Source organism: Lathamus discolor, chromosome 2, assembly GCF_037157495.1.
Source record: "Lathamus discolor isolate bLatDis1 chromosome 2, bLatDis1.hap1, whole genome shotgun sequence".
NCBI classification, from domain to species: domain Eukaryota; kingdom Metazoa; phylum Chordata; class Aves; order Psittaciformes; family Psittacidae; genus Lathamus; species Lathamus discolor.
In genome coordinates this window covers 98,093,091-98,109,903 of record NC_088885.1, presented here as the reverse complement: position 1 = coordinate 98,109,903, position 16,813 = coordinate 98,093,091, and the positions used below count along the sequence as shown (strand labels likewise).

The window sequence follows — 16,813 nt, the reverse complement described above, 5'->3', positions numbered from 1 at the left end:
GCTTGTTTATACAATCTTATCTGGCTAAGCTTTGGTATTTCATCTGGCAGGCAGTTCCTATGAAAAGCAGCTGTCCAAGCAGTGGGAGTGGTGCTCCTGGTGGTTTTTGCAGAAGGTCTATAATTTTTTGTTTCATGTAAATTAAAGAAATACAATACTCTTTTGGCTACAACCAGATGCTCTAAGCAGTTTTCTTTCCCTTATAAATAGCCTTTTAAGTATGCTCTGCTGTTATGTACTGTCTTATTTAACAATAGGATTCATGATGCCCACCAGGAAAGTATAATGAATTCTGTGAAGTCACAGGCTGACTGCAGAATTGTTAGAAGAGTAACTCAAAAATGTTCCCTTCTGTAACTTTCTAAATATGGAGTTTTATTAAAAATAATATTCTGATAGTAAAATATCCATGCTTCAAAATGCAAACCTTCTTTAGTGGGTTTTACTGTTGCTGGACAAGTGGAGGTGGTTCCACTGGTTAAAAAAATAACCAAATAAAAACCCACCAAAAAAACAATGCCACCACTACCACTGTTGTCAGGAAAGTGAGCACAGGTATATCTCTGCATGAAGAGATCTGTAGCATGTATCATCTCTAATGGAAAGGCCCTCAGGGATAAGTAGGTAACAACAACTCTATTAAGGAAAAACAAAAAAGAAGGCAGTGCATATTAACAGAAAGGATGCAGCCAAAATACTTCAGGTCTTGTGTAACTCACTGAAAGATAACAAAATGGTTTTAAACATGCACTGAAAACTGAAGCTCTTGGTGAAGAGAATTGCAAGAGTACTCAATGTCTGCAGAAGAGTTTGAGGTATTTTATGTGTAGATTTGGGTTGTGGCTTCAAGTAGAAGAGAACTGGGAAGCTGAGGAGTCCTCCAATTGTGGTAAATGTTGTTCATCTCTTTTTACAGGAACAGTATTTTCAATAGGAAGCAAATTATGAGCACAAGTAAAATTGAAGTCCAAGCCTTCCAAAGTTTAGTGGTTATCCAGGATTATCCGTGCACATCGCAATGCATCTTTGATTGAAAGCACATCTTGTAGATGAAAAAGCTCCATGTGGTGTGCTTCTTTCTAAGAAACGGGAGTCACATTCAGCACCTAAGAGACTAATTCTCCTTCTGTCACCTGCATGTAGCATTTCACTCAGGCATAACTGAAGACATAGGAAAACATGACACCTTGTAAAATATGGGGATTTAAGCACTGTTTGGATGTGCCCCTTGATGGCACTTCTGCCAGTATGCATGAAGATTTCTGTAGACCTTTGGCTCTGTAGAAGGAGAATTTGATATTGTGACAACTGAAACATGAAAAATGAGCTCTGTCTGGTTCCATATGGTATATACTGGTCTTCGCTGAGACCTGGCATCAAGCACAGTCTGTTTCATTAGCTGAAATGGCACTCCTGCTTGAAATCCTATATGGTGAGAAACTCAAAACCTAACAAGAAGAGGCTGACCTTCATCAAAAGCGTGTCATAAATTATACAATGATGCAGGTTTTATTTCAGCCTGACATATGCCACCTGAGCAGTTTATTGCTGGAAACAGGGAATACACCTAAGTGTGATCACCCTCTCATTGAGTAAAGTGAGTGATGTCGCCTGACTTCCCTGAATAACCTCATGAGGAAGGAAAATTCTTTTCATTATGCTAGGGACTGATGATTTTCTGCTGCCAGAGCAGCAGCTGATGTTAAACGTCAGTAGAGATACTTTGCTTTATTCCTGCAGCAAGAGTAGTGGCTCTAAATAGCATCAACAGGGAGGAGGGGGAGAGTTAGCTGCTTTGTTCTGAGGTTCAGTTAGTTACTTAATTCTATTTGTATTTATTTAGGGTGATTCCAAGCAAGTGTAACTGCTAGTGAGCAGGTCATCTTGAATAGAAGTAACCATCCCCGTTCTGTCAGGTTGGAGAAACAAGTTTTAACACTTTTCCCTGTTAAAACTGGGACTTCATCTTTGACACTCACAGGATTACATATGAGGGGGTTGGAAACTAAATGCATGACACTGTTTTAAAAACCAAAATTCCAGTCATCATCAGGACATGGAGTTCTTTTTTTTTTTGTTTGACCATTCTTCAGCTCTGGAGTACTAAATCCAAGAGTGGTCAGAGGTTCAGCACTGAAAGTTGCCTTCATCCCTTGTAACATAATCCCTGCTTCTGCCTGGTTCATGTTTGGAGGAAAAAGATAGCATTTTTGTGGTAAGCTGGGCTTTTTGTTATTAAAGGAGGTGGTTGTTTTGAAGCTGCTCAGGGGTTAGGAATGCTGGCAATCATCTGGGGAGACAGGTTAGTGGGCTGAGTGCAGGTGAGGAGGTCACAGGCGCAGAACAACCATTTCTTTTGTGCTGTTGCCCTGGTTGGTAGTTCAGCCAAAGGAAGCTGCTTCAGAAACGACCTGTGTGTGTCAGGAGGACCATTGTACTTGTCTTGTGACATTACTACCTGATTATCCCAAACTTGCCTGTTGTGAGAACTAACTCTCTGGGTTGTTGTTAGTTTAAGGGGAAGAAAGCAGTGTTGTAAACAGATCTTCCCAGGTGAATTATTTGGTAAAGCTTTTGCAAGTCTGCCTTAAAGTAACTCAGCTAACAGGGAGAGAACCCAGGTGTTTTTCGGGAATAGATGGATAACTAGGACATGTGTTTCATTTTACCTCCGGTGAAATAAATTGGACTTGCCAGCCTAATTCTTTTTAGTCTTTAAGGGATGCAGCTTTTGTTTTGAGTTTGGTTTGCCAGTACTGCAAGAGATGGCCTTAAACACATAAACCCATGTGAAATTTTAATTGCCATCTTAAGTTGGAATTTTGGGATAAAAGTTGTCTTGGGCTATAAGGTACAGCGCTGTGTTTCAAGTGAGGAAGAATTTCAATTCTAAATCTGAATCCCCAAGGTGTTTTCATTGGACTGTCACAGAAATTTATCAGTGAATTGTGAGGGTGAGCAGGATTCAGGGTTTAAGGCTGTAGCTCTGCATGACCTGGGAGGAGGCGAGTATGACATTAAACACAACAAACTTGTGTAAGGACTCTATTTCACAGAAGCTTTTCCTTCAGGATGACTTTCTAGATGCCTTGTGATGTCCTCAGTGTTAGTATAGCCAATGTAAACAAGTTGTAGGGGAATGCAGGAATGGTCTTTCTGAAGTCTTCACGTTATTTTTTTCCAGCCCGAAGGACTGTGTAGGATCAGAGAATAATTCAGACTTCTGGAGGCCAGCTAATCCAACCCCTTGCTCCAGGCAGGCTCAGTTAGATCAGGTTGCTGCTTAGCACTTTTTTTAGTATCCTTTGAGTTGTTTAACATGTTGACAGACTTCAATGAAGTGACATTAATATGCCTCAAAAGCTGACTTGAAAATGAGACCTTGCAAGCACAAAAATGTCATTATACGCTTGTTGTTACTAACATTTTTTAAGCCTTTATCAGATAGAGGTATTGTCTTTCTCAAGCATTAGTGTTCAAGGTTAATTTGTTTGAGATAATTTTCTTAGTGGCAGTTCTGTAATCATTCTTCTGTATTTTACTGCTCATTTTCAACAGTAGAATAAACTGAAGGTCTGTTAGTTTATGTGAAGTGTTAGCATACTTAAACCCCAGGTGAAATAATTTTACAGCTAGTATATGCTTCATATTTGAAATATGCACATATTTTTAATGTGAGGTGCAGTGGTGCATTTTGTATGCTAACAGCTTCATGACTAAGTACTTTCTTATGCAAAGCACGATCTGAGCTTCTTATAGGGAATAATTTGTCATATTACTTGGCTGATTTAAAGCTGATCACTTTGCACATGCCCTTGAGATACCACTACAGAGACTGAAGGATTAAAACATTCCTTGAACAGCAGACCATAAAAAGGCTGCTTTCCTATGGATCTTCCTTGCAAGGGCAGGAGCGAATATGTGAGTCCGTGTTTGTTCTGCGGTTCTTAGCATATGGACTAGGCAGCAGTGCAGTTTCTTTCTCCCTGCTTCTTCTACTGGGCCTCTTGCTTACACAGAAAGTTGAGAATCAGAAGTCTTTTTCCCTCAAAATATGGAAGGAATATGGCTAGTCATTGAAAACAACTCACTCATTCTGAATGTTGTGGTGATGGACATGAAATGAAATGAAGGTTAGAGTAAGTGGAAGAATCCATTTGATTTTTCCATATTATTAGGAGTGTGGATTCACTGAACCAGATTTAAGAAGTAAATGCCCTGTAGGTTGTGTTATTCTCTGTTTGATTGATACATTGGTGCTGTTCCTTTTTCAGATGAAGTAGACTACAGCAATTTTGGGACCAACACACTATCAAGGAAGAAGAAGGCTCTGGTGACTCTCCGCAATGACAACCTCCGCAGGCGTCCTCACATTAACATCAGCATGCCTCATGATTTTAGACCAGTGTCATCCATAATCGATGTGGACATTCTTCCTGAAACACACAGGAGGGTGAGGCTGTATCGACATGGGTGTGAGAAACCCTTAGGATTTTACATTCGTGATGGCACCAGCGTAAGGGTTACTCCTCATGGACTAGAAAAGGTACCTGGTATCTTCATCTCTCGTATGGTTCCTGGAGGCTTAGCAGAGAGCACAGGCTTGCTGGCTGTGAATGATGAAGTCCTGGAAGTTAATGGCATTGAAGTAGCAGGAAAGACTCTTGACCAAGTCACAGACATGATGATTGCCAACAGCCATAATCTTATTATCACGGTCAAGCCAGCAAACCAGAGGAACAATATCATTCGGAGCAGTAGGATGTCTGGTAGCTCTGGCCAGTCTACAGACAGCACTGCGAGCCACCACAGCTTGCCCACATCCCATGTGCTGCAGAACTTCCACCCTGATGAAATGGAGAGTGATGAAGAGGCTGACATTGTCATCGAGGGCGGTTTGGAGCCACAGCACATTCCTAAACTGCACAGCCTTACTTCCAGTAGCCTCTCTCGAATCAACGGCAGCAGCCTTAGCCACAGACTTCAAAGGGACCTGGTGCTCAACAACAACTCTGGCCGAGAAAGCAATGGCAACATCCACAAATTACTCAGTTCCTTAAAAACTGATCCCCGACACAGTCTGGTTATCCCCAGAGGAGGTATTGAGGAGGATGGAACAGTCATTACACTTTAGTAGCAATTCCTGCAAACTCTCCTTTCAGTCTTAAGTGCCGATTGGGACAATTGACTGTTGCAACAATGTTACGCACTAAACAGAGTTGGTATTCTCATAGACCTCACGAGTGCAGAAAATTGTTGCTTTCTAGGAAACGTGGCATCTGGAGTTAGACATAAAACTGTCATGCACTGCAAAATTTGTCAGGAGAAAGCCAGAGTGTAAAACCTGGTTTATGTCCCAGCCCTAAAGTGAGAACACATACTTGGTTTAGTTGGTATAAATCTAAGCAATCTAGTTGGTATAAATCTAAGCAGCCTTACAGGCTACCAATGGCAGTGCTACATACGTGGGTTTGAATGCATGGGTGGATGTATTTATACATGCATGTATATGAGTTAGATTTTAATAGTAACAGACATGTCTATTTGAAGTGGAACCTGGTTTTCTTCTAATACCAGCTTAAAGAGAGTGCTCCTTAATAGCCATCTCATCTTCTACTGTTACTTACAGACTTTCCACTAACTTGTTTACACCATATTTGCAACCTTATGTCTAATCCAGACAGGCTCTTTAAACATAGCGGTTTCCTATTCTGGTGGTAATAACGTTAGGGAGATGCTGCAAATACATTTTCCAGATGAAACTATATATATGTATTTTTAAAGCGTAGGGAGGGGATGTTGGAGGATGTTTCTGTTACTGCTGTGGGTGCAGCACCACCTGCTGTTCAGAAGCAGCCCTGCGTGCAAGAAAAACACGACAGAAAGGGCTTAAAAGTAGGCTTCAGGCACCATTATGTGTAAATGTATTCTTTTTCGATATTTATTAGATAATACCTCTTTTTTTTCCCCCATCATTTCTCTCTTTTTCAGTATCATGGTTCATGTGAGATTTAGGGGTGCAAGAGATTAGGTGACACAAGTGGCAGAGTGTGCTAGGACTGTCCCCTTCACCTCAGAGCTGACAAGTCCTCGCTGTGCCTTTGGGGAGACCTAAACCGCAAGGTCTTTCCTTTAGAAAAGGTTGGCCGATTGCTCTGCAGAGGAGGGATGCTGACTGGCTGCCAAAACCTAACTTAGAATACTTCTGTTATTTTTGGACTCTTCTAGTAATAAAGCTTAATGTCTGCACAGGATTTCTGGAACCTTAAAATATACTGGATGTTCGTGATGGTCAGACATGCTTACTGGATGCTGGCTGGTGGGTAACCAGTGACTGAGTCGATTAACTGTCTGCTTCTGAAAATGCCATGAATTGATTAAAGTGGTCTAATCTAAAATATTTTGTTATATCTTGGATCAGTGTAAGGAACAAAATATAAATGTTTCACAGTGTATTTTTCTACTTTTAGCTTGTGTCATTTGCTTTTTGTTTTTAACTTTGTAGTACATTAAAGCTTTTTTATATGGTGTAATAGACATTTCTTAAATATTGTATGGAGATGAAAACCCAGAAGTCTTGGTTTGAAAAAGTTACATTCCATTCTGGAATCTGTAATGGCCGAACAAAGGACAGAATACCTGTGGAACAACCAGTCTTCTGCTCATTGTTAAATACGTTTGGGACATTGAACTTAGTCTATTTCTTTTTAGATTTGCTTTAAAAGTTTATTTTAAAATTCTTTCACTTACTCGAGTTAAACCTTTTCTAGGTATCACAGCAGTTAAAGAGCTGTACTTACTTCTCCCAGCACAGTAAGAATAGAACATTGATTGTGTTCATCTTAAAACTGTGTTTGTGCTTTACCAAAGGTTTTCATTTGAAAAAAAAAAACCAAACAAAAACCTGATTATTGGTGCAGTAAAAAAACTGAATAGCAGGATATGCTTCAGTCAGACCATCTGAGCAGGAACACTGTGTTACACCTTCAGTAAGACTACTTTTGTGAATAAGTGGATTTGTCTGGCTGAAGTTACCTGTTTTACCTTATTTAACTGATGAAAATGTGACCTGTCTGCAATAAAATGTGCACTGTCTTACTTCTACGCTATTATCCTTTTCCCTGTGCACAAGCACACCTTTCTGTGGAAGTATCTCCTGTCCCAGTAGAAACAAGGTACCTTGTTCTGATGACTCTTCAAATAAGTATCCACTTACAGTACTGATTTTCTCCATACCGGCACAGACTTGGATTCCTCGGGTTGTTGTTAGTGATACCAAGTTTCTTTCTGTAATGTTTTTAACCAGTACTGCCTTACGAAAGAGTACTGGTACACTGATTCCCATGGGAAGCAAGTGGTTTGCCACACTCCTTACAGGAGCTTGACATTTCCTGACTTGGAGGACCTGGGGTAGTTTTGGTTCTTCAGGAATAGCCCTCAACACCTCTGGATTACTGATGTGCTGCCACACTGGAGACTGCTCTGTGTCACTGTCCAAATAAAATGAGATAATATGGAAATACCCAACCTCTTCCAACTAATTCATCCCAGGAAGTAGGAAACATAAGTTGCATTTCACACATCAGCGTGCAAGTATTATACCCAAAACATGTAACAAGCTGAGAACAGCAAAATATTGATATATGAGCTTTAGAGCTAGCACTTTGCAAAATAACTCCTAAGGCTTGCAAACAGTTGATGCAAGTAAGACAAACATGGCGGGGGGGGGGAAGCTTCTATTTTTGCATGTACCATATTGGTAGTTGAAATTAGCTGTGTTTTCACATTAACTGCTTTCCCAGTACAGACTTGCCCGCAGAAGCCGCTGTGAGGAAATGGGATGGAGCCGGTTAGGCTTCACGGATTGAGGCCTTTTAGGGCGTGAGGTCAAGTTGCCGGATGGGGTTTTAAACGCGGGTGGCTGAGGGCAAACCCTCCACAAACGTTCTTATGGAGGCAACCGCCTTTCAGTCCCTGACTCCAAGCGTACTGCTGGGGCAGGTCGGAGGTCACAGCCCGGGCCTGCGAGAGGCAGCAGTTCCTACGGTGCTTAAGAGCCCCAACAGCCGGACAGGAGGACGGCGCCTCCGTGCCCCGGCACCGGCGCTAAGCGCGACCGCTCCACGGCCGGCACCATGGGCAGGGGCAGGCCGCGACGCCGGGCCGCTCCCCGCTCCGCCCGCCGGCACTACGGCTGCGCCGGCCCCGCTCCGCCCCGCCCCTCACGCGTGAGGGGAAGCGAAGGGCGGCGCAGTGATGGCGGCCGCAGCGGGGTTAGGGGAGAGCGGTGAGGCCGAGCTGCTGGGCGCCTGCCCCGGCGCGGACAGCGGGCACGTCTCCCAGAGCCACAGCAGTGCCTCCGGCCTCGGAGAGCCGGAGGACGAGGACGCCTTGGAGGCGTTGCTCGGCGCAACCGCTGCCGCCTACTCCGCGTACCTGCTGGCTGACCGGAGCCTCTTCAGCGATGAGGTGAGGGGCCACGCCGGGACAGGGCACCGGGCGGGTGCCTCCTTATCGCTCCGTCCCTGAGGCCCGGCCTGCCCGGCTCCCCGGGCCCTTCCCCGCCCGTGCGTGTCCGGCCACGGAGCTCGGCTGCCCCGGCCGTGCGGGCGGGACGGGGAAGGCGTCGCTGGCCTTCGGGAGCGGGGTGGTTCAGCACCCGTCGCCGGTTCCAGGCTCTCGAAGGGCGTTTGTGCCGGTGTGTGGAGCCGTTGCGCAGCTCCTAGCCGGGAGGTGGGGAAGCCGGGGGTTTGCTGTTCAGGTGATGGTAGTCTGGCTGGTGTCTGGACTCGGAGGCTTTCTCTGGGAGAACCTGGGGGTTTGCGTCTTTTCGGGTATCTGTAAACGGTTTCTGTTTTTCAGATAGAAAGCTTAGACAAGAACCTAGAAGATTTGCTGACCAGAGTGGATGAATTTGTGGGAATGCTGGACATAGTATGTATAACGTGTGTGTACTTGTGCTTTTGAAGTCACAATATAGTTCAATGTCTGTTTCTAAGTGCAACAGGGATATAGAAAGCAACCTTTGGTCTAGGCAGGTTTCAGTAAGCACATTTGGTAATTAGAATCACAGAACAGTTGGGGTTGGAAGGGACCTTAAGATCATCTAGTTCCAGCCCAACCCCCATGCCATGGAAAGTAGGTTTCATTAAGAAAGACAGAGGCAAATTAAAATAGCATTATCAATTATTGCCACTCTTAAGCTCCTAAAAGTGTTGAGGCAGGCTGTCCATATTAGAGTCATAGTAATGAAATGTTGTTTGCAGCTAGAAATGAAAGTCCCCCGCATATAGTTTTTGATTTCTGTGTTCCCAAAGTTTCTGTTGGCCATTACTGGCCATCTTGTCTGATCACTTCTAAGAGCTGAGACATTCAAAATCTCATTAGATAACTTGTTTTGATAATTAGATAACTCATGGGTGAAAACTATCAGACTTTCATGTCTGAGCAAAACATGCCCATATACAGCTATGGGCTATATAACTGTAAGCTATAACCTGTATTTTCGTAATTATATATGTGTGTGCACATACATGGAACTCTGTTTTAAATGGCGCAGTGACAGATGTTGAACAATATGATAGTCTGCTTCTCCTTTAAAATACATAAAGACCTCCTCTGTGGTTTTGGTAATCAAAGTGTCTAATCAGAGTTGCCAAGCCTCCAAAGCTAGATTTATCTTTAGAGGCCCTTTCATCATAAAGGCATCTTTGTTTTCACTTTTGCAGCGGGGAAACTGGGCAACTGAATGGGAAGTTCCTATAAGCTGACACTGGTGTTACAGGTTGTTTTTTACAGTGTAGTACATGTGGTTCCTCTGTGCTACTCCAAGGGGAACTTCTGTTGGGGTCTTTTTAGAACAATAAAATGAGATTTTGTATACAACTAAAACAAGATTTTGTGGCCTGACTTTTTTAGCAAAGCTGACAAAATGTACAGGTAGCAAAATTTAAGTCAAAACTTTAGTTTAGTATAGTTGACTCTTCAGTATGTCTTGGGAAATGTTCCATCTCTTAGTTTTGTTAAGGCTGTAGCAGCCCATTTTTAATATAATTATAAAGGTAAATATTTTTGCCTATGGAAAATAAATTTTCTTCAAACTTACTTTCTAAACTATACAAAGAAGTTAGTTTTAATCGAACATTTTTATGCCAATCTGACTTTTTAAACTATGAGTTTAAATCTGTTAATTTGCTCTAGTTTCTAGAATGCAACCATTTTGTTTTATTCATCAATATTTGTTATTTCTTTGAATCATCTTTAGATTCGAAGTGATTCCTCTCAAGTTATCAATGAAAGTATACCTGAAATTTACACAAAAGCTACAGAAATGAGACACATATACAGGAAGATTGACAAGCTAGAGGTATGTATTTAATATCTTCTAGATGTATTCTGTTTCTTAGCGGGGGGTGGGGACAATCAATGATGTCCTGTAATTGTGTGTATATGCATGTATGCATGGGGAGTGAGCACAGATCTGTTTTGTTCTACGTGTCCATAGGTTCAGTGCTTCAAGGTTAATAAAGATAACACAATTTTCTGAAGAATTTCTGAAGGCTGAGATTATTCTACTAAAAAGATATATATTTTTATTTACTGCTTGAAGCAAGACAGATTTTTCAGAAAGCAATAATACCATTTTTTCTTCTTTTGTTGGGTGGTGTTTTTTTATTGGGGGTTTTTTGTTGTTGTTTCGTTGGTTGTGGGGTTTTTTTGTGGTTTGGTTTCTGCTATAGTATCCTTCAGAATTGTCTTAGGAGCCATTTGGGTCCTAATGGAATGGAAGATCTACTGATGCCTGTTAAAACTTCAAAACTGTGATTCAGATTCTTGGTCCCACTTTTAGTAGAAAGGCAGATGGGACTCTAGATACTAAGAAGTCTAAATTAGTTGTTTGAAAGGCAAATAGGAAAAGGAAGCCTGATTATTTCATTGCATTTAACCTGGTTTTGCAGACTTTTAAGTACTTCAAGTATTTATTTTTTTTTTTTTTTAGCAGTAAATGAACTTTCAGGTGGAAGATAAATAAAGCATAGAGTTTTTAACTTCATTAAGTAATGGAACTTTCATTTCACTGCTTTTATGCTATCTATAGTCTGTTTTAATTTGTTACTGAAAAAGTTAGATTTCTTTTGGTTTTTTTTTCACACTTAGGCTTTTGTGAAGATGATCAGCAATTGCGTAGCTGGACTGGAAGAACGGGTCACAAAGGCAGAAACAGACCTTGGAGCTTTTCCAAGCACATTCAAGAAAATCTTGCACACAATCAGCATACCATCCTTCCTTAATGTAAGTGAAGTTTTGTTCCCATGTGACCAGCTTAGTTGCTCTGCTTACCTGACTAGGTGATCAAAATAGTAAAAAGTTTGTTACACGTATAGCTGAATTTAACTGCAAAACTCCTATATACTTTATTGGGATTTTGGAAAAGTTCTTAGACTTAATAGTAAATATATATGTATACAAAAAAACCCACAAACACCAAAACAAACAAAAAGCTTAAAAATCACAAATTCTTACAAAGATCTATGTAACTTTCCAAAATAAGGCTGAATACGCAAGAGACCGTGGAGGGTACAGACAAACACATACTGCACAAGCCTTTATATGAAAGCGCCCCTGATCTCTAATGGTATGCAGTGCAAGTAGAAAGAGCCTGTACAGGCAAAACTGTTAAAGAATTGTACTGCATTGATAATATCACTGCAGAAATATTGTCAAAGAAGGAAATGAAAGCTACACAGCACTATTTTTAAAATAAAGGTACTATTTATATTCAGTCCACATGGTTCAGTAATCATGTAAGCACCTTGTTAAACTTTCTAAGGATGCAGTTTTCTCTCTTCCCTCGTTACTACATGTAGACTTTGTCTACAGAAGTCTTGAAGTGACAAGGAAACCTGTTCTTTAATGCAGCCTTTAAGTTAGTTAACTTCTCATTCCTTTGATTTCGTTGGTGTTCAGGTGTAGAGTGATGTCATCTTTTCTTTCTTAAAAGACCAGCACAAAACTGCTACTTATGGGCCAGTTACAAAACCAAACAACTGCAGCAGTTGCCTCGAAGAATATTCAGTATTTTTCATTTTGTTGCTCAAAGAAGTTGTCAACCATGGAATGAGAATCTTCAATTGAAAAGTTTGAAAGTTCTAAGAAAGTGCTGTTGTTAGCGTTCTTGGGAACGCTTTGTCCACTCAGCATGTTTTTCTGCATCACTGAGGTGGAAAGTCTATGAAAGTGTCAGCAAGCTGAGCCTGGCATGTCCACTGGTTTCTTCGTCTGAGTGTGGCTAGCAGTAAAATCAGCACTCAGAACTTACTGGGATTAATTTAGAAACTAAAAGGCAGGTCATTGTTATGCAGTGGTACTGAGTATTGCATAGTAAAATATCTATTTTCACTAGTAAACACAAGCATGTCTGAATTAAAATGTCTGAGGAGGTTTTTCCTCATGTCTGACATGTAACTAGCATACTCAATATATCAGTGCTTTGGAAAAGGGGGCTACACCAATGTAGAGATTTTCACTGTAGCTCTAATTCTTGTTTCACTGCTACAAGTTGAATTTAATCAACTCTCTCTCTTCTCATTTAAATGTATCTGTTTCTTTACACAAAGGATGTATTTTGTGTTTCTCAAGCTGTATATTTGTAATCTCCCATTCAGATTTTGCCACAACTTCTTCCCTTGTGAATACCAGTCAATATAAAGTACAGTACTGTAAAACTTTTAATATCGCTAAGGATGTAGACTTTTTTTCAAAAGGTAAAAGTGCCTCCTGAGCAGCTGCAAAAATAACTCATCATAAATGTGTATTTAGGCAACTGTGGGTACTGTGCCTGCCTATGAATTTCCTCACTAGATTGAAAATATCCCCTTCTTTCACATATGTAAATATAGCACCTCTTAAATCAGTGTCAGGAGTTGCAGCCTTAGTTTTCCTTGCTTGCCAGGTGTTTTCTCACAGGGCAGTACAGGATAGGAAATAATTTTTAAAAACAGAACATTGACTTCTAAGGTTATTTTTTACATTTGGCAAAATTTCTGATACAGAGAACATTTTAAGCTGAAAGAGGGCAGATTTAGACTAGATGTTAGGACAACTTTCTTCTCTATGGGGGTGGTGAGGCTCTGGAACAGGTTGCCCAGAGAAGCTGTGGCTGCCCCAACCCTGGAAGTGTTCAAAGCCAGGCTGGATGGGACTTTGAGAAACCTGGTCTAGTGGAAGGTGTCCCTGCCTGTGGCGAGTGGGCTGGAACTAGATGATCTTTAAAGTCCCTTCCAACCCAAACCATTCTGTGATTCTATGAACATTGGCAATATCCACTATTTATAGATCCATTTATATATTTTTTAAATTTGTTTCATTGCAACTGGAATGGCAAAACAAGCTTATTTTGGAGAAAGTTACAGTATTGTAAAGTTACAAATATTTAAATGTCATAAATCTGTACTTTTGGATAGAACAAGAGAATATGTGCCTATTTTATATGGGGTGCAAGTATACAACTCAGCTGAATAGTGGAAAAAATCCACTTAGCTGTTCTGTAGATACACTTATTTACATCGTCATTTTGGTCCTATAGAAACATTCCAAACTCAAAGTAAACCAATTATAATAGCTACTCTTTTAACTTTATTATTGGTGAAGACTCTAATTTCCTCATCCCAAACAGGCATAAAAAGTATCTGAGAAACTCTGCAGACAAACTGACTGAGGGGTCTGCAAATTAGTTCATAAAAATCTTTTCATGGATCCAAAATAATTTTCAATGAATGAAGTCTTGATTTCAAGCCTTCTATTTAAGACCATGTATTGAAAACATACTCTGGCTCTGTGTTGCAATGCAGTGTTACTTACATGCAGCAAGGCTGATATGTAGTGGTCCTTGCTGTTGTCTCTTAAAATGAGCCATTTGGCTCAGCAAAACAATGTACAGTTTGTATTTAAAAGAAGCATGTACGCTTTTCCTGAAAAACAGTGTTAACTGTTGTTTTCCAGTCCTCTACTGTATTATCTTTAATGGTATGTCATAGTACATGTATTCTAACATACACTTGATGCATAAGCTCAACAGGAGCAGCAACCTTCTTCAAGGCAACATTTGCTAGTGTGTTTCTATATGAAACTTTTTCACTAAGTAAATGAGAACACAGGTTAGGGTTAGATCAAAGGAAGCAGCTGAAGGGAACTCAAAGGCTGGAGCAGGAAAGGTAGAGGTATATGGTTCTGGAAGGATAAAGGTTACGATGACTATACCATCAGCTGGAAAAGATTACCTGTCTGGCTCCTGCAAAGCTGACATGTCATACACTTTCCAGGACTGACTCTGTTCAGGTGATGGAATGCCAAAGGTCAAAGGCTACTTTACTTCACTAGCATATGCCAGACCCATCTGAGCTATGGTTAAAAATTTGCCTAATGAAGAAGATACTCCTTTAGAACCCTTCTTGTTTTGCATTTTAGCTCTGTACGCTTTAAAACTTGCTTCTTCAAGAAGGTGAAAAATAAACTTATCTAATTTGCAGAAATCATCTTCCTCACGACAGCAACAGACCCTCTATGAACCTCCAGTCCTCTTCAAGACTGAAGACTATTTTCCGTGTCTTAATGAAGCACCTTACCAATGATTTTTGCTTTGGAATTGATGTGAATCAGCCAGAGCAGAGACAGCCAAGTGAACAAAAGAAATGCTAGCCTCAAAATTGCTGCATTTTTGAACATTATCAGTGGCATATTGCCATTCTGATTCTCACTGTCTTTCTTCAGGCAGTATTTTTCAGGAAATCTTTTTTTGTGTACATTATTTCAAAAGTCTTCCTAAAACACAGTATAAATTTTCAGATTATTTTGGGGAAGGAATGTAAGAATACTTTTGCATTAGATTTTTTTTCTTCCTTTTTAAAATAGATAAATAATAGGAAACAATTTTATATAAAAATTTTTTAACACACAAATACTTGTGCTGCTGCAAGTGTAAATAGCTATACCACAAAGACGTGGGCCTTTGTTTTTTGTTTGGTTGTTTCTCCCCCTGCAATATACTTACTGGGGTGAAAGAAAAACTATGCATGAAATAATCTACTCCAAGTATTGAAATCTGGTCCCTGCAGTTTGTACAGAGAAATGCGCTACATTGGGATGTACAGGTTGCAAGGGGAGTACTTTGAAGTTCGGTGAGGAGTCCAGAGCATGGATCAATGAACATGGTCTAGTCCCAGTTCCTGCCCCCACTGATGATCATCATGTCGAAGTGACCTGAGATTCTAATTATTGCAGCGTTGTATTGTTTGATGTGTAACCAGGTGGGCATAGGATATATATGTTTAACCTGCTGTCAAAAAGTATCTAAATTGAGGCAGTGATGTCCTTGGGCTGAGCTTCAATCAGGTGCCTGGCCAGACTGTCCGCTTTTCCCTCTCAGCCCTCCGTGTGGTTACTGGAATTCCCTGCTGATTGCAGGGTGAGTATATTATCAATAAACTAATGGCTATCTAATCCCTGTTGTTGTGATCTTGCGTTTCACCTGACAGCCTTGAACTGCACCATTGTTCCTGAAAACCTTTTTGCACACAGCCTCATATAGTGCATAGCAGGTATTACTCATAAATTGTTGTATTCCTCTGAACAACAATTTTATCTCTGCTGTTGTAATACCAATATAACTCACTAGAAATATGAAAAATTCAAATATCAGGGAATAGAGAATGCATTAGGGAGAAAATGTCTGGTGATTTTGTGCAAGCACAGAAGAAGGCATGCAGTTGTAGAGCAGGGATTATATATTAATAGCTAAAGCTTTGAAAACCGTATGGTCTTCAAACAGCAGAGGGGATCAGGTTCTAAATAGCATCTAAAGCAGCATTTAGTAAAAGTGAAGTCAAAATTAGTAGGTTGCCAAAACAGTTGTAATGTAAAACCAATTTTAACATAAAGAATCTAGAAAAAAAAAATGTTACATGTAAACATGCAGAAAGTTAGAGCCATTTGACTTTGAAGAAGGGCTTCCCCCTGCTTCCCATACTCCTTGTTTTCATAATTATTTCACTATTTAAGTGTTCCACTGCAGCAACACTTGCATTTCCAAAAGGTGTGGTACTTTTCAGGTTATGCATAAATAGTCTTTGAAGGCTTATCACTGCTCAGTGAAATCTAATGAAATGGCTGCTTAGTGCAGCAACATAAGGCTACGGTCAAATACTCTTAAACACGCTTATGCTGACATTACAGAACATTTTAAAGTAACTTTAGAACAAATTTCTAATGAAATTAATCATTTTTTTAAGAACTTTGCCCTCTGCTGAATAGACCTAAAATGCAGTTATTTTTAAACACATGATATAATTTAAAATATTAAAGTAATAAGGATCTCAACAAGTTTATACAGCTGAGTATTTGTCATACTATAAATAAGAGAAAAAATTCTCATAGTCTGAAGTGGGCATTTATGTTGAACAGTTGTTTGTGGAAAAAAAATGTATCTTCAAAGCACGCCACAAAGAAAAATCTTGCAATTCATGTAACTAGTACAGTTGTTTGAAATGCTCTAAAATACTTTTATTACTGAAAGTAATGGACAATCCATAGCAGATTTATTAAGGAAATGCTATAAGATTACTAACAGTAAATTGTGGGGGGTTTTTTAATAAATGATACAAAATAAATAGCAAGGTCACAGTTCAGCTGTGAACTACAGTCTAGAGCACTTACAAAATTAAGGTGTTCTCATAGTACTGGCAAGACCTACATGTGCACTCTGCTTTTGAATTTGTACTACCTTGGCTGACTCCTTGATTGTGATCACTCTCACCAA

The 16,813-nt window shown here is 40.2% G+C and overlaps 2 protein-coding genes across 2 annotated transcripts in view; both read left to right on the top strand.

Moving 5' to 3' along the window:
- Window positions 1–7,098, top strand: part of PARD6G (par-6 family cell polarity regulator gamma) — a 63,121-nt gene extending 56,023 nt beyond the window's left edge. The window contains exon 3 of the mRNA XM_065667847.1: window positions 4,275–7,098. Within this exon, the coding sequence (XP_065523919.1) occupies window positions 4,275–5,134 (860 nt within the window). The 3' untranslated portion in view covers window positions 5,135–7,098. The remainder of the gene's footprint in view (window positions 1–4,274) is intronic.
- Window positions 7,099–8,208: 1,110 nt separating this feature from the next.
- BLOC1S4 (biogenesis of lysosomal organelles complex 1 subunit 4) lies at window positions 8,209–15,498 on the top strand. Its single transcript, XM_065667845.1, has 5 exons — window positions 8,209–8,469; window positions 8,863–8,934; window positions 10,265–10,366; window positions 11,158–11,292; window positions 14,529–15,498. Exons 1-5 carry the CDS (start codon window positions 8,257–8,259, stop codon window positions 14,628–14,630), a joined length of 624 nt encoding a protein of 207 aa, XP_065523917.1. The 5' UTR covers window positions 8,209–8,256; the 3' UTR covers window positions 14,631–15,498.
- Window positions 15,499–16,813: the final 1,315 nt, after the last annotated feature.